A 21816-nucleotide genomic window follows, 5' to 3' on the forward strand; every position below is an offset into this window, starting at 1 on the left:
GCCCTTCTTTATCTTGAGTAATGATGGGTAGCTTTCATACGCTGATAAAAATGCTGCACTACTGGATCAACTGCACATGATGATTTTCAAGTTCCCGTAAACAAAAAATGAAATGTCTTATAAATGTGACACACACAAAGAAAAGTGTTGTTTACAAACCTGCAAATGTTAATGAATAAAATCACCGAGCATATAAAATGAGGCAGAGAAGGATTGGCTGAGTAATTTCTGAATGCTTTTGGCATGTAAACAACATGAATTAACACTCCAGCCTCCAAGTTCCCGCTGAGCGTTTAGTATGAGATGCACCCACTTGCTCGCCTCTTCCTTAAAATAAAATAAAAAGCTAGGGTTTGTTTGGCAACACTATAGATGATTTTTTTTCTAAACCAAAAAGGCTCCCTGGCCTGTTCCTGTTGACTTCCTGGTAGGCTGCTATGTCAGCACTTTCAAATATGGGCAAGGTTGCACCAGGCCGTAGGCCTTGCACACTGAGCAAATGCAGTGTGAAAAGGTCTTTATCTGCCACTCAGAAACAGTATCCTGTGCGAGACAAAAACAACGGTATTGTTATTAAGATGATCTACATTTTTGTCCTTTAATGTTAATAAGAGTACCATGTTACACATTTGTGTATTTAGTTTTCTTCCTGGGGGGCAGAAAATAATTGAGAAGCTTGTACATTTTTTATTACTTTTGTCAGATTCAAGTGATTTGTTATCATTGGGATACCAACAATTGTGGGCAAGTGATGTAAAGATATTTGTAAAGTTGTGTTGTATGAATAAAAATTGAAGTATAAAAATTGTATAAATAATTTAGCTGTGTTAGGGTTCGGTTCTTTAAGCACAACCACTGATGGATTAAATCAATTATATTGGGTCATTATAAAAGGCCTGTGACATTACTTTTTTTGTTTTTAAATAAAAGGTAGAGCCTGTAAGTGTGAATTGCTGCCAATGTGCCTTGCAATCATCTACGACCGTAAATGTGAACAAAAACAACGTAGTCAGAAATATACATACAAAATTATTTTTTTAACATTTACACAAGAGCAAAAAATTAACATTTGATTGGTCTTTGTAGTTTACAATCAACAATTTAAAAACATGATTATTTTTAACATTTACACGAGTAAAAAAAACAAATCATGTTAACAAAACGTCACTCAGAAATGGTCATTAATGTACATTGTCATCTATTAAACATATAAAATAATCAGTAAATAAATATAAATACAGAATGAATCTTTTCACATGTATAAAAAATAAGCAGTCATTTGATTGTAGTTATAAAAATACCTTTCAGAGAGTATATTGTAATGACAAAAGTCAATAAAATCAGCACAGTTTCCTCATTTTTAATTACAGACATCTAGCAGGAAGTCTTGTAAATAAGTGAGGGACTCTTCCACGTGGAGAGGCAACGCTTGACCGACATCTGCTTGGGACCTGGTCAGGAAGGCCTCCACCGATTTACAAATGGCCGCCTTCGTAAGCACGTCATTGCTTTTGTAGACCAAGGAGCCAGGCCGGCTGATTTGCTCGCTGACTGAGCTGCACAGATATCCTACAGATGACATGCACAGTGCAGACAGGACATCATCATTATTTAAACATCCTCTCAGCACACAGTGGGAAGGAAGTCTACTTCATGAGCTATGCATGAATTAGACAACAAACATCGTAACATGTTACTCAGGCAAGTGGATAAAAAAAAAAAAGGTTTCTGTACCTTGAGTACTTTTATCAACCCTTGTGCAATAATGTAATAAATCAAATGTATCAGATGACATCCATGTATTGCAGATATAATACAATATGGGAAATAAAACGTAAAAAGAAAAAGAAAAAAAGAAGCAAGCACAAAGGCGGTTCCGCCGAACATCTCACCGTTCATTGTTGTGTTGTAGCTGACTAGCAACATCCAGAGGTGTTGAACCAACTCGTCCCACTTCTTCCAGCGCTCACCGTCATCCTGGGGATCAACATCATGCATCAGGCATACCCAACAGTTAACCATTAATTAATTCATCTCATCCCTAGTGGCAAGTGCAGTAATCACCGTTGGGTCTGCGGCCAGCGTGCAGTTCTCCAAAAAGTACAGCAAGCGACTGAGCGACATGGGCACAGCTGATTTCAGCGGGGATGCGTAATCCAGTAGAGATTCCAGCAGCTTCCATCGAAGCAGGCTGCTCTGCAGGCTGTCCAGCAGCAGTTGTCTGAGAGTCATTTGGGCAGAGACAGAACCTCAGGAGAACGGTGATGTTTGTGTGCTGGGTCACTGCTTTGTTCGTTCTTCTCTCATGCTCACCTGTGCGCTCGTAGGGGCTCGATGCTGATGAGTGTGAATAAGAGCTCCTGCGATAACTTGGGCGCGCTTAGAGTAGGAGAGCGATCCGCCTCTAAAGCCAGAGTTAACATTCGCTGGAGACTGGACACGATTCTGGAAGGTTAGAAAGGTTAGTCTTTCATGTGAAAAGGACAAAAATATTTCCGGGACATAAAAAAACAATACTAAAGGTTTTAATGCTTGATTTTGTCCTTTTTACAAGTGTGCTCACCAAATATGTGTAATACCTGATATGTTCGTCTTTTTCTCTGGCGGCTTTAATACTCGTTCCACTTTCGGTTGACTTGACGATGGCAGAAAACAGCCACTTAATGACATCCCTAGAAGACCAACAATATCTCTTGTCATAATTGACCAGAGGTGGCTATAGTAAAAGCAAAAATTCCTCCCCCAAATAATGATTTAGCCATTGATTGAGTGACTCGTGACATTGTTTGGCCTGTTGAGAAAAATGGTCACAAAAAATGGGCCTGTTTCCTCTGCTTAGCCTGGTTGCCGAACTCACTGGACTTGTGGGAAGCGCTGATTGCATGACAATGTAGCTCTTGCGATGGAGTGATGGAGTTCAGATGTGGACTTTTTGCGGAAGAAGTCATCCTCCAGAGTCTGCACAATAAACTCCAGGAGCATGCGCACCACCTCAGGTCGATGCTTCGTTTTCTCATCCTGATGAAGAGAGGCCAACGTAAGAACAATAGTAAACAAAGTAAAATTGGACAATCCTTTAATGTCATAGAGACTGTTGGCACACCTCCCCTGACCATTATCAAAATCAACTCGTTTTGTTCAGCTTTTTTCAACATGGAAAAGAATGGTGGGGTAGTAAGAATATGCACAGGAAGCTAAGTATGGTTCGACAATACAATATAGTAGAATGCAATTTTCAACTATTAAAGGCTGCAATTGCTTCATTTCTGACAGTCAGTAGTTTTAAAAAAAAAAAAATACTATATGCAATACTGTATACTGTACTTATATACTGCATAGCGTCTAGATAAGTTCAGCCCTTATGAAGTGTGGTCCACATATTTCCATATTATTGTTTCATGAAATGTGAAAGGTCGAATTTTGTTAAGTTGTCATAGTGGACGCTTGCATTTGCTTCTATTTTTGCGCAAGTCTAACACATTTAAGTATAATAAACATAATATTGTTTATTGTGCTACAGATTAATTTATGGTTTATTGCAAAATAAATGGGATGAAGACATTAAAAATAAAAAAATTAAATAGTTGCACATTAAATCCCAATAGAGAGGGGGGAAAAAAATCTGACTCCGGCTGAGAGTTCAGAATATACGACGCCGTATTAGGGCTACGTATAAATATATATATATTTTTTGAGAAGGCGGGGGCAATATTCAAAGAAAAAAACTCGCAAATTTGCCACTTTAAAAAGTGGCAAATTTGTGAGAAAAAACTCATACATTTTCTCACCAATTTGCCACTTTTGAAAGTGCCACTTTTGAAAGTGGCAAATTTGCGAGAAAAAACTCATAATTTTTTTTCTCTGAATAATGCCCCCGCCCTCTAAAAAATATATATCTTTATAAGTGGCGCTAATACGCCGTCGTACGAATGCGACTGAAGTTGACAATTGTGGGAAAAAAAATACAGTTGGTGGCTTTTCGCCTCACACCAATAGTCACTACAGCCGCTACGGAAAACTGCCGACCCTCTATCGGGTTTTGAGTCTTTGCATACAACATATTGTACTGTATTATATTTTTTATTGAACAACAAAAATATGAGGCGATTGTCAAGGGATAAGTGGATTTACACAAAGTGAGGAATGAAGGAGTGTGGATTTTTTTTTTAGCAATGTGAAATTGCAATACAACTAATTTAAAATGTTAATTTTTTTTAATGATTGTTAACGAAAGATGATTTTTTTTCAAGAGGAAATGCTGATTTTCACATTATTTGTAACGGAAAATGCACATTTCTATCCCAGACTTGTTTTTCTTAATGTGAGATTCTAATCTAAGGCCATATCACCCAGCACCAAGAATGGGCAAATTATTTTACAATACAAACAAATTGGAAATTAACCAGTGTCACTGAAAGGGTCACTACACTATGAATTGTTCACTAGCTAGCCGTCGGCTGTGATAAACTGCCCTGCTTGTCCAATACCTGAGCGGACATGACTGCAGTCAACATCTCCCAGCTCCATGGAACTGTGTCTTTATCAACCAGGTGGTGTCTGCAATCAAAACTTGATTTCAATCCACAAATAAGCAGCTGAGAACTTCATCATGTGAGGTGACTTTTGGTCATTTTCTTTGGACAGACTTCACTATCATTCTTTTGTCGGCTGGCTCACCTTTGGGCCCTCATCAGCAGATTTGAGGCCTGCACACAAAGATGATGAGGACACAGTGGGTCCAGCAGGATGCCACTTAGCAGGTGGGACGTGACATCCTTGGGAGGACAGTAACCAGGATGTAGGAGGTCCGACAAAAGCTGCAACGTGCCTTCATGGTGGTTCTCTTCCATGGTGATATAAACTTGGCTGAGTATTTGCTGGCACCGAACCTTCGACATTTCACAGTTCACATTTTCCTCGTGCGTCTAGAAAACAAGCATAAGATAAGTGTAATGTTTAATGAGTGCGAATGGGTGAATTAAAATAGAAAAATGTTAAGAATGGTTCCAACCAGAGTATTTGCTAATCCATCCATTATTCTCTGGTATGCACGTGGGCACACAAAACGCCTTTCGTCCTGACTGGCCCCCCTGAATTTGACATCAGCGTTCCCTTCGCCGTCGCTCTCCCCTTCGTGCCACACGAAATATGTTGGACTGTCTCTCTGCGATTCATCTCCACCTGCCCAAAAGTCCTCCAAATCGTCCTCACTTTTCGGCATGGAGCGAGAAGAGTCGACGGGAACGTTGCGGGACAGGTGATCAGACCTGTCTGACTCTTCGCCAGTCACATCTTCCAAAAAGGCGGTCCAATCTTGTGCGTGGTCACATGTGGAGACGGGATTTTCTTGGCTGTTGTTTGTGTGAGATGTGAATGAAGAAGGGATGCGCGCCGAAGAAGAGGCATGAGTGTCGTGTGGTTGTCCGGGACACAGTGACCTCTGAGTGGCATCTTCAGTTACGCCAAGAGTAGCGTTTTGTCCTGAATGTGTGTCTTTTGTTATTTCCCTTTCTAAAAAAGGACGTTTTTTTGGTATTCGGCCATTCAAGACACGTTTCAACTGAAAGGATAACACTTTCAAATTTGGCTTCAACTTCCCACAGTCCTGCTTAGATGATTTGCGTGTATGTAAATCAAGTTTATTTGAAGTGTGGTGTTTCAACGTTCTTTTTGGTCCGTCCTCTTGTTTGCCTGCCCTGTCTTTGAGACTGTCGCTCTCTGCTCCATCCGTCAAAAAGCCTTCCAAGGTTTTGCTTTTTGATATGGACCTTGGAGAGTCAACAGCAATGCTCCGAGACCGGTGATCTGATCTATTTGACTCGGTGTCAGTCATGTCTTCTGTCCCTCTCCGTGAAAAGGTAGTCCCATCTTGTGCATGGTCACATGTGGAGATCGTGTCTTCTTGGATGTTGTTTGTGTCGGATGATGCAGGGGTGAATGAAGAGGGGACGTGCAACGATGAAGCGGAATCATGCGTGTTGTGCGGTTGTCTGGGCTGCACTGACCTCTGAGTGGCATCCTCATTTAAATCAACAAAAGCTGAATGTGTTCCTTCTAATGTTGTTTCGAGCAAAGGACGTTTTTTTGGTATTTTGTAATTCTGGATAGGTTTGAACTGAAAAGCCAGCACTTCCAAATTTGGCTTCAACTTCCCACAGTTCGGCTTAGATGATTTGTGTATATGTAAATCAAGTCCATTTGAAGTGTTATGTTTCAATGTTCTTTCTGGTATGTTCTCCTCTTGCTTGGCCTTCTTCGTCAAAGTGTTCTTATTGCAGTCTGTTTTTCTTTCATGGAACTTCCCGTCTGGATGAGCCTTTGTTGATTGTCTCTCCCCACTCGGAAACTAGAGAAAGGGAAGATGATTATCTTACTTGTAATTGCTGTACATACAGACAGAAAATATGCGGCCATGAATAGCTGACAAAAATATGTACAAATTAAACATGAAAACCTAAAATCCACAGAATATTAATGAACCAAGAAAAAAAAGGGGAAAAAAACCTGCAAGCAGTGCAGCCAAGAGAAACTCTACAAAATAAGAGAATAGTTGCAGGCCTTGTTCGCAAATTTTCAAAGTGGTTTACTGGCCGGAAACATGGCAGTAATCTACATTTACCTTACAGACTACCATCGCGCCTTCAGAGCAATTATAAGCATTCTAGCCTTCATCTCTACCTAAAAATGTCCACATTTCAGCCAACACGAACTACACTTTGAACTTGAGAAACATACAGGAGGCCGTTTACCTCCGCGATTGCAAAATGTGATGCTTTGCGGAATAAAACCACAACGTGTGAATGCAAAATGACAGTTTGTCTGACCCAATCAGACCCGTTTGAGCTCTGTTCCTCGCATGGAGTGTATATGCACAGCACTGAAAAGAAGAAGATGCAAATTGTCAAAACTCACGTTACTTGTTTTGAAGAATGAAACTGGTTCATTTTCCACAGACATCACACACACACTTAGGACAAAGCAATCAAAGAGCAAACCATGTAACGCTCTCGACTTCGTCGACCCCCCCCCCCCCACCCACGCCTTAAAAAAGAAAAAAATATGCTCATTACGGCGATGGTCACTTTTAGCAGTGAAACCTTGATTTTAACGGCATGGTCAATTGGCCCATGCCTAATGATTGTAAATTGTCCTATAACCACTCGTTTTCAGAAAGCTTCAATTTAAAATACTGCATAACATTCATCCTTGACTTGAATTTTAGGACTTAAGCAAAGGAAATTATATTGCTGTCAAATTAGTGAACAGACAAATTCTCAGTGGACATGTTGTTGTTATTGTGAGCATAGCATGATTTTAGCTGGAGCAATAATGGCGTTTTTGAGGTATAGGAAATTTGCACTTTGGCACATGGTAGTGTATGATTTTAAGATATTTTTTTTGACAAAAACCCGTGAACGTTCTTGCAATACAATCCGCGAGTCTTATTGCAATACGTGAACTCCTAATTTTCCCCACAATATTGTAATACTTATTATACAACGACATTATTAAGACATTGGTAAACCAACCGTATACTGTCTAAATGAATGTCTGATGAGTCTATTGTGCAGGTTAACGTATGTTCATGTGTTATTTAGAAACATCAAATTATAAGTTATTCAGTCACCAGTTACTCAATACCTGAAAGTAAACTGGCGACCCCTGCTCGAGTGGTATCTGGCAGCTTCCCAAAAAGCTTAAGATTACTCAATTTGCGCTAATGTAGCTTACTTACAGGTGGGTTGATGATGGTTTCTGGAACAAATTCCACATCCGAGCAGTCCTTATCACTGTCAGAGTCAGAGCTGATGGTGATGACACCGTTCATCCCTCTTCTTCCTTTGCACAATGTCGAGGTTTTCGAAGGCTAATATTAACCGGTGATGTACACAGCCTAACGACATTTATTTACCGTAAAATCAGTAAAACCAGCTACTCAAAAAGTAAAATAGTCCTCGGAGGGGGGAAAAAGTTCGAAATTTACGAGAGGTAGCCTGCTTCTGGTTTTTGTCTTCTTCTACGCCTTAAATCTAAATAGAGGACAACGATTTTTGGCATTAATATGACGCACTGACATCTGTCGAAAAGGAGTGGTACAGCAGGCCTGGGCAATATATTCCAAAAGCTCACATTTGATTTATTAAAACGTTGCCAATCGTGGATGAGGTTATTATTATTATTGATAATAACAATAATAATAAAGTGTACTAATAATACATTAATTCATCCAACCATTCTCTAAACTGCTTATCCTCATAAAAAATATAACATATTTAATAGCTATATGTTTATAATGAACGAGGTACTCAATAATTTAAAAGGCTATAAATGTTATGTTAAAAATGTAAATTAAAACTGACAAAATGTAAAACTAGGTACTCAAACATTTGAAAAGCTATAAATGTAATGTAAAAAAGGTAAATGTAAAACTGACAACATGTAGAACTGTGTTGCACATCTGAAAACCACTCACCAACCGTGTTCCATTTAGTCAATTTATTTTGTATTTATTATTCATTGAACTTTTAATTTATGTGTACATTTTTCATATCAGTTTTTATTACAGTAGTCCCTGCATGTATTTATATCAATTTACCTATTTAGATTATTTTTTTTGTGGTATATCTACCCTATCTTAACACACACACACACACACACACACACACACACACACACACACACACACACACACACACACACACACACACACACACACACACGCACGCACGCACGCGCGCACACATTTGTGTTCTCTTGCCCCAAGATACCCAAGATGATAGATACATGGTACAGAAATCAAGGAAGTATGTTGACGGGATACGTCATGGCTGAATGGCGAGGTTTGTATGTTGAGGAGCTGTGCATACATGAACACTGCCGGGGCATTCCGCCCCAACCCCCGAAATCATATAATCTATAAGAGCAATATAATAAGGTGAGAGTGAAATTATATTAAACTGTTGCTGAGACCATTATGGTTCAAACTATTAATATAGGCAGTTGTTTAAAAAATATTAAGAGGGGTGTATATTTCTACATCAATTTTTGGTTTTTAATCAGATCATTTAATTTGACAATTTAGAATATATGCAAGAGGCTATATGTGTTTAAAAATGTTTTGATTGTTATTAACACGTTCAAGAAAGCTGTGTTCAATTCAGTTCTACACTGCTACAAAATGCCACAAACAAATCATCTGTCCAATGACCGCCACTTGAGGGCGCTCAGGCTTTGCAGACGTCTCGTGACGTTCTCCGTTAATAATCACAGCAAAAATGGTGAAGTCAGTAAATGTCAGGCCTCTCAAACATGTGAATAAAGAAATGTTTTCTTATATGTTGCTTTCCTTCAAATAGCTGTGCTATAAAACTTTGATAACGATGATGATATTCATACCTGATAGTCAAACTCCTTGACCACTCCCAAAAAAATACACAAATGAATTTAATGTAAAGTTGCCAAAGAACAAGAAACAAATGGCGAGCCCTAAAATAACATTACTGGCACAGTGAAGCAAACTCTCACTCGTGTTTTACAGCCAAGACGAGCAAACAAAAAATGTGTACAATGGGCTACTGTGCAATCTTATCTGTTATTAATGTTTTATGAGATTTTTCCCAAAAGGATATGTCGCTGTCAAGAACTTTTCTTGGAAAGTAACGTGTCCCCCCCCCCCCCCTCCTCCTCTTAAAGTGGCGATTGTTTTCTTAGAAAAGTGCTTAGACCACAGTTACATAATTGAATAACGCAACTGACCTCAGATGCCTGCATCCAACTGACACTGGATGAATCGTGGTAGGATGTAAAGCTTGACACTGCAGCAATAGGAGACTGTATAATGCATGTGTGTCGATATGGTGTATATAAGGTGAAAATCAGTGTGTGGGTGCATCTGTACAACCAGTGAAGGATATGCTTAGAAAATCATCCTTAGTCAATAGTCATTCATTTGATCGCCAACTCACGCACAATTCACAAGGATCCGCTTGGGCATCGAAACATGGTACCGTTTGATCTTACATGAACCGACTTCTGTACCCGCCCCCCATTGCCCTCGTCTCACATTCTCTTTTTTGGTTTCCCCAATTTAATGCTTAATCCTATTAAACAATCAGAAAAAAGATGACCCGAGTAAGCATAAAATGCTACCTGACCCTGTGTGTGAAAAAGTGCTTGTCTTCTAAACCCAAACTGACTGGGCAACCCGCAACAGCTGAAATCAAGTGCCATTGTCTATAACTGGCAATGAGTCTTTGACGTGTAGACATATTTTGGCCCACTCTTCCTTTGCACAATTGCTTTAATTCAGCAACACTGGAGGGTTTTGAATCAAGAATGGTCCTTTTAAGGTCATGCCAAAGCGGACTTTGACTAGGTCGCTCCAAAACCTTCATTCTTTAAGCCATTAAGAAGGTGACTTGCTGGTGTGTTTTGGAACATCGTCCTGTTGCAGAACACAAATGTGGCCAAACATTGTCCATGATTTTCTGGTAAAGAATAAAAAATATATGTATAATATATAAAATATATATATTAAAAAAAAAATATATATATATATATATATTAGGGGTGTGAATTGCCTAGTACCTGGTGATTCATAGGTCACGATTCGATACCGATCAATTTATAAATTGATTATTACGATTTATTTCTTTTTTTTACTCAAATTTAGAAAATACTCATCAGTAAACTTATACATTTACACTGTAAGATTTGTATGAAAATGTCTGTTTCATGTTTGAACAGCACTGAAATAAAATTTTAAGGCTTAATGTTCCATTAATGTAACATTCTTCCATGCTTGATGTGTGAATCCTAACCCTAATTAAGATGTTTTGTTGAATATTCCCATAAAAAAATTATGTTTAAAAATCGGCCGCATATCGAATCGATTCAAGAATTGCGTGCTGTAATATTGCGATATATTGCAGAATATATAAATATATATATATATATATATCTTTATAATAGATATATAAATAGATATATATAAATATATAAATATATAATATAAATATAATATAATTAAAAATATATATTTTTTATAATTTTTCTCTCAAGAAAAAAAGGGAAAAAAAATAAAAATAAAAAAAAATATATATTTTAATGTTCACATTAAAGTTTGCCCAAAAAAAAGTAAACATTTCAGAAGAGAGCAAATACTTTTTCACGGCACTGCGTAGACAATAGCAACATCACTAATTTGAATACAAAGAAGTTTTAATATCATGTCTGAATTAAGCCAGACCCCGGCAGGAGATTGTTAACGTTCTGCCAGTCAGAGGTCAATATCAGTAATGACTCTGAGACAGACTGCTGAGAATACATATATTTTTTTGAGAAACTCTTGTTTTATAGATCTTTTTTTTTTTTTTTAAGTATTGAAGGGAGTCCACATTCTGGACACAGAGTGACTGTCGAATGTGAAGAAAGATAAAGGCTAAGAAATGGTACCCATGGGATCCACCCTTTGTGTCTTCTAAAAATAATGGCAAGGTCCACAGGGAATTCACAAATAGAATTTCTGAGTACATAGTTTTATCAAGCCCACTGCATCAATAGAAAGAATAAAACGATTGTCCAACAGATGGTTGGACACGGTTATAAAAACGAACAATCAACAACAGGCTATTAATGTGTTAACATTATTGTTAGGTCAATGTTCAGTAAGAAGCTTGTTTCAGTCAGAAATGTTCATCTATACTTTGTCTTGCTAGGGCCTTCACAACCCATGGTGATGAGAATGTTATATTAATGGAACATTAAGCCTTAATATTTTATTTCAGTGCTGTTCAAACATGAAACAGACTGCAACCTGTTTGTTAAATGCAGTAGCTCAGTTATAAGCCTGAATTTTCAGATAAATAAATACAATTTCATACAAATCTTAGAGTGTACATGTACAAGCTTACTGATGAGTATTTTCTAAATTTGAGTAAAAAAAAAAATCGCAATAATCCATTTATAGATTCGCACCGGGATTAATCGGTATCGAATCGAATCGTGACCTATGAATCGTGACACGGATCGAATCGCCAGGTACTAGGCAATTCACACCCCAAGAATATACTGTAGGCCGATATTAGCTTAAGGCAAATCGTTTTTGGTGTCCATACGGCTATGGTAGAGCATCTAAGCTTAGTAACAAGGGTGAAATTTGCAACACACTATCGTACTTGACCAGTGCTTTTCGGATCTAAAAAACATTACTTATCCTTGAAAATGTCAGCAATTCCTTCCTCATTTAAGATTACTAAACATGGCATATTCTGGCCATAACTCCTTTTTAGTGGACTCTAGGCTGCAGGCAAATTGGATTCTTCCTCAAATCCGATTTTTAGGGCTGACTGTCCAGACTTTTTATTATTTTTTTTATTTTATTTTTTTTAGCAAGTGTCCAAATCCCATCTGGCCCTGTTCAGACTGAGCCACATTTTTGACCCATGTGACAGGTTGCTGTAGCAACGACGTCGAACGGAGGCGGCGCCCAGCGCGTGTAGTATTTGATGTCATGTGACGCCGTTTACCGCCCCGTGACTTACTTCCCGTTCCTCGCAAGCGCGTTAAGCGGTTTTCTTTTATTTTTCTTTACTTTATTTATTTATTATTATTTTTAACGATCTATGAGTGACGTCAGGACAGTCAAATCCGTTCAGAGTGTTTCGAGCTGATCAGACTGGGACGCATCCTGTCCAAATCGGATATGAAACTACCTCCCGCATGTGGTTTCAATCCGTCCCTTAAAAAGGATTTCAAGTTCTTTGTGACTGTTCAGACTACAAAAGAGCCTTCAATCTGGATCGGCTAAAAATCGAATTTGGGCTGCCAGTCTGAACAAAGCCTTATTGCTATATGTTAAACCACCATACAAATAAAATTGGTTAAAAGCGATAGGCTTTCCTTTTCCGTCTTTTTTTGTGTTCTGTCTTCAGCCATGTCACGGTATCAAGCTTTTAACCCACGCCCGCCTGCTTCAGTCTCCGAATAGTTGCGTCACCCACACTTTTGTTTGTGACGGTGGAGCAGGCTGGTTATCCCCAACATGTGACTGACAAAGCATGGCAGGTACAGAGCTTCATAAGGATTAGACGTGGATCACGGCCCGATGACTCACTCCAGGCTGGCGAGCGCCGTCAACGGCATCCTCGCCGTACACTCGTGTCAGATCACTGCAAAGGTAATTAACCGTGTTTTAGTGTCTGTCAGGATACACTAACTGTGGATGAAAAAAACAACGGTGGCCTGCCAAGATGGATTTGGAAGGGCGGACACCTTCCCTCGCGTGCCTTCAAGAATCAGTCGTACAACGTTATATCCTTAAACAGTGGCCACTCATTGGTGTTTCAGATCAGATCAGCATAGCAGCAAGCAATATGAGTCTCATAAATACTGCATCGTTTGTGTTGAAATATCTGCACAGTACATTTTGTAGAGTACATACATTTGACTCTAAACAGAGTCTATTTGGGCCCACTCTAAATAAAGTAAAATTTACACTTGGAAGTAGGGGTGTGAATTACCACCTGCCGATTTGATTCGTATCACGATTGCATACCGATTAATCCCGATACGAATTAATAAATTGATTATTGCGATTTATTTATTTTGTACTCAAATTTAGAAAATACTAATCAGTAAACTTGTATATGTACACTGTAAGATTTGTATGAAAATGTATTTATTTATCTGAAAATTCAGGCTTATAACTGAGTCACTGCATTTAACAAACAGGTTGCAGTCTGTTTCATGTTTGAACAGCACTGAAATAAAATATTAAGGCTTAATGCTCCATTAATATAACATTCAAGTAAAACGTTTTGTTGGATATTCCCATTAAAAAAATGGATGCTCAAAAATCAATTCGGCCGCATATCAAATCAATTCGAGAATTGCGCGCTGTAATATCGCGATATATTGCCGAATCGATTTTTTTCTAACACCCCTACTTGTTAGAGAGTACATTTTAGTCAAAGTATTTTTTCTCTTGTACTAGAGAATTGGCCTATCCCATGACAAAAAACTATGTAAGTTGTTTCACTCAGAAACTCTAAGTAAATAAAAAAAAAAAAAACTTTTTTGGGGTACATTTTACTAGTTTAGTAGTAAAAGTTGCACAAAGGTTGAGGAACAAACTCACAAACTTCAACTTAAGCGACTGCCACTCTACCACCTGAGCTATGCCCCTCCTACTGTTTGCTAATATCCAAAAGGAGACTAGGTACAAAGATTCCAGGTGACGAGCTATATACTAACACACACCCCACTGGACGTCATCTTATCTAGCTCTACTTTACTCATTTGTTTGAATAAAGGCCTGCTTTAAAATAGACACGCGTTCAAATAATCACCTGGTTCTCCATGCGGTTGAATAAATAAATGCCACAGGCCGATATGTGAGAAATGCGGCAATTACCATAAATCTACTTGGCTTTTTAGCATCTAAGAGGAAAACTTTATTTAGTGCTGTCAAGTGTGACCTTCAATGCTTCATTAGTGTGGTTACACTGTCAACTGCCACTGGGTTTTAATTCAAAGCTTTTGGAAAATGCAGAAAGGAAATCTTGTTTGTTTGGATCACAACAAAAGGTCAGCAGTCATGTATTTATCCCCAACCTACCAGGCCGGAAGACATCGGCGGCAACACAAGACGAATGGCTGCAAGATGTGGAAAGATGTCTGGGTGGGGAGGGGGGGAGGGGTGTGTGGGTGCGGGGGGTTACACGTGAATCACTGTGTGGCTGTGACACACTCACACAGACTCATAAGTCCTCTCCCACTCTCTATCTCCTCCAACACATCGACCGTAGCCAGGGTCGCACTCACCCATGTAAATAAGTAAGAGCAGCTATCCAATAGTAAAGGCATCAGAAGGGGGTCACGGTTGAATTTGCGCAGGCTGAAATGCCAGAAGGAATGATTACTTTTACAAAGCACCTGCATCCTCAGATGAGGTTTTCACATAGCACCTAAGGCCATTTATTCCTGGAATATTACATAACTACACAGGGTTGTGTGCACATTCGGCTCAAACGGGCTCCGTACAGAGGAAAACCCCCACAAAGGCAAGAGGATTGAGGCAGCGGAGGGAAATGCAGCCCCCTGATGTTTCGACATGTCTGTTCACTCAACAATTCTCATCTTTTGATGACGTTGCAGTGAATTTTTGGTGTTTATTATGGTATTAACTCATTCGCTGCCATTGACGGCTATAGACGTCAAAAATTCATTTAAACTATTTCTATTTAACATTTTTTTCCCATTTTTGTTAACAAGAGTATGAAAACCTCGATTTTTTTTCGTGTACATTTAGAACGGATGTAAAATTTGTGATTAATCGTGAGTTAACTAGTGAAGTCATGCGATTAATTACGATTACAAATATTAATCGCCTGATGCCCCTAATTTACGAAAAAAATAAAACTTTTCGTAAATCTGTTCTAATACAATAAAAATATTACTATATTATATTATTATTATTATATACCGCGTGAAGCCACTTTCAGCTTCAAAGATTTAACTGTTATGTAATCATGCATACTGAACTTTCAAAGTTCTGAATTAAGAGTTTGTTGTCCAGACTTTGTTGCTGTTTTGAGCAAGTCTGCACTTTATTCTCTACAAATAAATCCTTTTTAGAAACGCAAAATGGCTCCTTTTGACCACATTCGGTCACCGCCTGCAAGCAACCTTCTGAAATATTCAATTGCGCGTGACAGAGAATAAAAAGTGCATTCAGGTGCATAAGGTTATATATCTACGTCATGTTTCTTTAATTAAACCTCGGGGGGAAAATGTTGTCCCATCTGCTCTACGCCTTGGAACAAATCCATAAATGTGTTTAATAACCTGTTAATGTTAAAATAATCTTCAAGAGGAAACACAGTAAAAGAGAGGACATACACGTAATTACATCGTCCATCACAGCTTGCATAACAAGGCTTGCTCATTTGTAATAATTATAATTGCATCTATTTTACCAGACACCCTGTGGGTTGGAGAGTCATGCAGTGTGCAGAGCGCGTGAGTTGGGAGTATGCTGAGGTCGCCGTGTTCCCGTGCGGCAGGTATGTCCTCCGGCAGATGTCTTCACAGCCCTGATACATGGTGACAGTCACCCTGAAGACAATCTCCACCGTTTCATGTTCATCTAGACCTGCATGTAAGAGAGAGACAAAAAAATTGTCTCTTGGCGTCCAGCAACATGATTTCAGCTTCCATTGAAAATGTTTTCCATTGAAAACTTTTAATCACCCATACAATAGTCATTCCGATTCACTTCAAGAAACCCAGAATGGCACAGATAGATATAGAGCGACATAGTTAGCCATTGATATTTACTATGGTAGTCTCTTCCACAGCTTTGGGTGTTCATGTGTGTCTTTTTGAATCATTGCTGCTCACTAAATATCCCCTGGTCATACGTCAGTCAGCCTTACTGCTGCATGCATGTTGCATAACAAGAGTTCCCTCAGCTAACAGGTAGTGTTCTAGGGTAAAGTGGGGGGGAATTCTGTCCCTCAAGGCAAAATCCACAGTAATGTAGCCATATGGCTACTTGTTAGCGCCCAAGGCAATTTTCAATGATGCAGGCTTTAAAGTAACAAAAGCCGTCGTTATTGGCAATGGCAAGACATTGAAACCTTCGAAAAGTAGACATTTTTGCATATTAAATGTGAGATACGCACGACGTTAGGTTGAGGAATCCAGGTCGAGAGAGAACAAACCCTGAAACAGTTTGACTTTAGCTGTAAGTGCTTCTACTCAACAGGTGCTTCTATGAGCTCGTTTACCTGTTAGTTAAGTAGAAGCATCTGTGGCTAAAGCCAATCTGTGGCAAGGTTTTTACTTTCTGGACATGGATTCCCCAACCCTGTAAATCACATATCAATTCATCTAGTGTGCAAGGTCCTTGTGATTAGTTATAATTAGAGTTACACATACGTTATTTTATTACGTTAAAACACATCTGTAATGAAATTAGGTAAATTAAAGCGCTTCAGCTAAAACAATGACATTGCATATTTTTCAAAGTGGAGTTAAAGATACCTACAAGTCAAATGAAGACATCTGTCATTCTATAGCAGTTATTTAGGAGAACAGATATCATAATAATAATAATAATGCATCGGATTTATATAGCACTTTTCTAGACACTTTACAATGGAATGGATACATTATTCATGCGCTCACACTGTGGTGGCGGTAAGCTACTTAAGTAGCCATAGCTGCCCTGGGGCAGGCTGACGGAAGCGTGGCTTCTGTGTCATGTATGGGGCGTCTCATGAAAAAAATTGGTTGAGGTGTCAAAAACATATGTGCGTACTTCACATATTTTTGCTTTTCTTTTCTTAACGCAATATTACAACTGAATTCCCTTTGTTCTGTTTCTGTTTGCTAGTCCTATGCACAGTTGTTAGCAAACAAGGAACGCTCGTATGTGGATTTTCAGCCATAGTTTCAGCAAAGCTCCAGAGGCCCACGGTAGCAGCTCAGTGTGAGGCTGCAAGGGTATGCCTGGAATACAAATGATTGACACCTCTTCAGTGACAGGTTGTTGTTTTTTAATCGGATTGGTTGTTTTTTCTTCAGGCACTGTGGTTTTCTTTTTAAAAAATCATCTAAATAAAGGTAAAAGACGAGGCCATAGGGCTGAATGTTTTAACATGTGATTTTTGTCATGTATGGTCAAGTTATATTTGGTATAACAAATATGACAGACCGTGATTTTTTTAAAATGGCAACCTCTCATTTTATACACAAGTCGTCTAACAAAACAGGCTTAGATTTCACAAAATGTGTAAGTAAATTGACGGCATCATTTCAGATAAAAAAAATTTTTTTGGGGTGATATTTTTGTTTGGTGGTGTGCCATGAGATTTTTATGATGTGCCTTGGCTTAATATAGGTTGAAAAACGCTGGTTTAGTGACTGTAAATGGATGTTGGGTGTAATTACTAGGTTGATGAAGTTGCCACTAACCTGCTTATCTCAAAAGGGACATTTCACCCGCTTTTTAGCAGCGAACGGATTGAAGTAAAAGACTAATTAAAAATAGAGATGATTTCATAACATGGTAACTTTCATCTTGTTTGGCAGTCCAAGGCTGTTCTTTCTACTGCACTGCACTCTGCATATCAGTAGATGAAAGTCAAGGGGGGGAAAAAACAAAGTGTATGAAATCAAACACTCAAGCCCAAGGGCATCCTTGAAGGGGAAATGTTTCCTGTTCAGAAGAAATCTCAAAACCAGCTGTCCAAACAGCCTCTCTCTATCTTTCTCTCCCCCAAATCGTTCTCTCTCTCTGTCTCTCTCCCTCTCCTCTTCTGAAGTTTAGAAAACGGGCTGGTCCTCGGAGTGATGTCACCTCCCCTCGTGCATGGCCATGCAACCACTAGCAGCGTGCGTCCCCGAAGAGACGCTTGGCACCTGGACGCAGAGGCAGCATTACGCACGGAAACCTCAACTGCACGTGACATGCTTTGTAGCACATTTACGATGCATTCGGAACTACTTCGTCGCATCGGGACTTTTGGGGGGTCTTGTTGTGGTGGTGTGTTAGCGTTACACTCCGGCAGTCGGGATTCTTTCGTTCGGTTAAGAGAGCATTACGCGCGCTTCGACTCCACGTCTCGGCTGTGTGGGAGGACACGCGGAAAGTGCACGCACAAACATGACGCACCGGGGCAGATTTGAGCCGCGATGGATCCGAGTGAGGTGATCGTGTTCGAAAATGTCTCTAACGGCACGGACGCGCCGCTCGAGTGGCCCCACACGGCGCCGGCCGCCGCGCTCATCATCTTAGTGGTCGCCGTGATCATCTCCGTGACAATCGTGGGGAATGTGCTGGTGATCGTGGCGGTGTTGACGAGCAGGGCTCTGCGCGCGCCGCAGAACCTCTTCTTGGTCTCGTTGGCCTCGGCGGACATCCTGGTGGCCACCCTGGTCATCCCCTTCTCGCTGGTAAACGAGGTGATGGGCTACTGGTACTTTGGAAGCACTTGGTGCGCATTTTACCTGGCGCTGGACGTGTTGTTCTGCACGTCATCTATTGTGCACCTGTGCGCCATCAGTTTGGATCGCTACTGGTCCGTCACCAAGGCGGTGAGCTACAACTTGAAGAGGACTCCGAAGCGCATCAAATCCATGATCGCGATGGTGTGGGTGATCTCGGCGGTCATCTCCTTCCCTCCTCTCCTCATGACCAAGCACGACGAGCGGGAGTGTCTCATCAACGACGAGACGTGGTACATCCTGTCCTCCTGCGCGGTGTCATTCTTTGCGCCGGGTCTCATCATGATCTTGGTCTACTGTAAGATCTACAAGGTGGCCAAGCAGCGCTCCTCCACGGTGTTCGTGGCCAAAAACGGACTGGAGAGGCAGCCATCTCAGTCAGAAACCTGCTTCGTCCGGAACGACCGCTTCGAGACGGAGAGTCCCAGCAGCCAAAGTTCGGGCAGTCATCCGCAGAGACAAGGCGAGCTCGATGACATCGACCTGGAGGAGAGCTGCTGTCCGTCGGATACCAAAACACGCAATCACCACTTTGCCAAAAGGGGGAAGTTGGAAGGTCCGGACAGCCGCTCGTCACAGAACTGTCGCACTTCCTGGGCTTCATCCCGCGCGTCACAGCTCTACCCGGAGCACAAACACGTACCGGCCGGGCGCCAACACGCTGCCGCTGTAAACAAGACCAAAGTGGCCCAGATGCGGGAGAAGCGCTTCACTTTCGTTCTGGCCGTGGTGATGGGGGTGTTTGTGCTCTGCTGGTTTCCCTTCTTTTTCACCTACAGCCTGCACGCTATCTGCAGGGACAGCTGCTACATCCCTGGCACACTTTTCAATCTTTTCTTTTGGATTGGCTACTGCAACAGCTCTGTCAACCCCATCATTTACACAATTTTCAACAGGGATTTCAGGAAAGCCTTCAAAAAAATCATTTGGCCCACTCCGAAGCGGACATAAACACAGGAAGGCTTTCTGGGTGGCAAAGCTGCTTTCCCAGCTTTCTTTTGCAAGAGCGAGGAAGGAATTTAGGCAGATTAACAGAACTCAGCCCGGAGCTGATTATTTCCCCTCTGCACAATTAAAAAGTGACTTTTGGAACAATGGGGTGTATAGGCTTACATGACAATGTTGACGAAAATGTAAAACGTTGAGCAAAAAGAGTAGAAAAATATATGAATAACCATCTGGAATGTGCATGGTCAGTATTAAAAATGTACCTCAGAGATGTTTCTGTTGGTGATTGACTGCAAACATTTAACAATATCATCAGATTCGAGTTTTTAGCATCAACAACAAAAACACAGAAAGAAGGTTAAAGGGTAGTGGTGTTGCTGGACATGCAAATTCAGTCCGTAAAAGGCTCAGCATCCTGACCTTGGGGACCTTCAAAGACGCCACATGTCACATAAACAAACAAATAAAGGCATTGTTATTATTATTGTTGTTGTTGTTATTATTATTAAAGATATTTTATTGAATTTACGTTTACACCTGATGGTATTTGATGCAAGGCTCCAACAGCAAAAAATAAAAATAAAATCATAATATTAGGAACAACTGCACAATACAAAAGTTGTATCAATACTTGAGGTCTTGATAAGATAATAACATTGACTTAAATGTTTCTATTGTTTGTAAAGTAATGCCTTGAGATACAAGTTTAATTTGTTCAATGACTGCTTGTAACTCAAACCATTTGTATCTGAATGAAAATGCTGTTGATTAATACAGCCCCCCCACCAAAAAAAACTATCTGTGTGTGTTTGTGTGTGTGTGTTTTTTAAATAGCACTGTAATACTATACTTTCTAAAAACATAGTAACAAACAAACAAAATGTAAAAGTGTTTAAGAGTTTGTGTATCACGATTTAATGCTTCAAATCAATTATTTGTGCTGCTCCATGTATACCCACCTTGGCCACCAAGGGGCAGTATAAATCAGTGATAAAGAAAAATGAAGACGGCGGCTCTTGGCTTGTTAATTGACATTGCTATTATTTTTCTATGACAATAATAACTATAATCATATTGGTCTTTTTTCCCCACAGAGGATAAAGAATATCTTTGCATGAATGCAAGTATAATATTTGAAAATATCTGTTGCCGAAAGGGTTCTAAAACCACAACTGCAGATGCTAATCATTAGCATGGCAATGGCTAATACTAAGATACGGAGGTCTTTCATAGGGAAGTTGTTTGGTTGTTTTAAATGAACAATGTGTAATTCTTTAGTTTAATTTGACAGTAAATTTCAACTGGGAGTGGCATTAAACAGCTGGAAGCCTCTTATTTTTGATCAAATGTTCACTATTTGTCAAAGTGCTGCTTATTGGGAAGTACGTTCTGATGCGTTTGCTGCTGCCATATTCTGCTGACAATTTTTCGGCCTATGTGAGAGGAGCAAAAGGCATTAATTTTTTTACAGCGCTGGGATTGAATCCCTTTTTTTTTGTGCAGGTGTGCCTGATGTTGTGGCCTTCCCTCTAAATTTGCTGGTCTATGAGATTTCATTGCACCACTTCATTCTACGACAATGGCTGACCTGAGGCATGGATGTGCAAACACTACTGGATAAGTTTGTGCATGTCAAGTGAATACATCCATATTATCTGTGCAAACATTCAAACCACGTGATATCCCTTTTCTCAAACACAAACAGGCTTATGTAAGATCAAATCTGGGTTATGCTGTCGTCTATTTTTTATACCGCTTGTCCAAATTAGGGTTACTGGTAAGCTGAAACCTACTGTAACCAAGGTGACTTTGGGTGCGAGGTGTGGTGAACAAACTACTATTAGCATGTAAATTCAC

General features: G+C 39.9%; 2 protein-coding genes across 3 annotated transcripts; one reads left to right on the forward strand and one right to left on the reverse strand.

The window, feature by feature from the left end:
- Nucleotides 1-1167: 1167 nt before the first annotated feature.
- simc1 (SUMO interacting motifs containing 1) lies at nucleotides 1168-18817 on the reverse strand. Of its 2 annotated transcripts, XM_086085543.1 has the most exons (11): nucleotides 17980-18817; nucleotides 15978-16153; nucleotides 5012-6346; nucleotides 4678-4925; nucleotides 4488-4557; nucleotides 2858-3018; nucleotides 2580-2672; nucleotides 2314-2445; nucleotides 2065-2221; nucleotides 1893-1977; nucleotides 1168-1569 (listed from the first exon to the last, which is right to left on the reverse strand). In XM_086085543.1, the coding sequence occupies exons 2-11, from the start codon at nucleotides 16101-16103 to the stop codon at nucleotides 1361-1363; spliced, it is 2616 nt and encodes an 871-aa protein (XP_085941669.1). In that variant the 5' UTR covers nucleotides 16104-16153; nucleotides 17980-18817; the 3' UTR covers nucleotides 1168-1360. The 2 variants fall into 2 exon arrangements, with proteins under 2 accessions (XP_085941669.1, XP_085941670.1); XM_086085544.1 differs by lacking the exons at nucleotides 15978-16153; nucleotides 17980-18817 and adding an exon at nucleotides 7736-8111.
- Nucleotides 18361-20624, forward strand: adra2db (adrenergic, alpha-2D-, receptor b). The gene has a single exon (XM_086085545.1). The coding sequence runs from the start codon at nucleotides 18700-18702 to the stop codon at nucleotides 19960-19962; it is 1263 nt and encodes a 420-aa protein (XP_085941671.1). The 5' UTR covers nucleotides 18361-18699; the 3' UTR covers nucleotides 19963-20624.
- Nucleotides 20625-21816: the final 1192 nt, after the last annotated feature.

The sequence above is a fragment of the Leptonotus elevatus genome, chromosome 9, assembly GCF_054856555.1.
Source record: "Leptonotus elevatus isolate MCC_2025b chromosome 9, RoL_Lele_1.0, whole genome shotgun sequence".
NCBI classification, from domain to species: domain Eukaryota; kingdom Metazoa; phylum Chordata; class Actinopteri; order Syngnathiformes; family Syngnathidae; genus Leptonotus; species Leptonotus elevatus.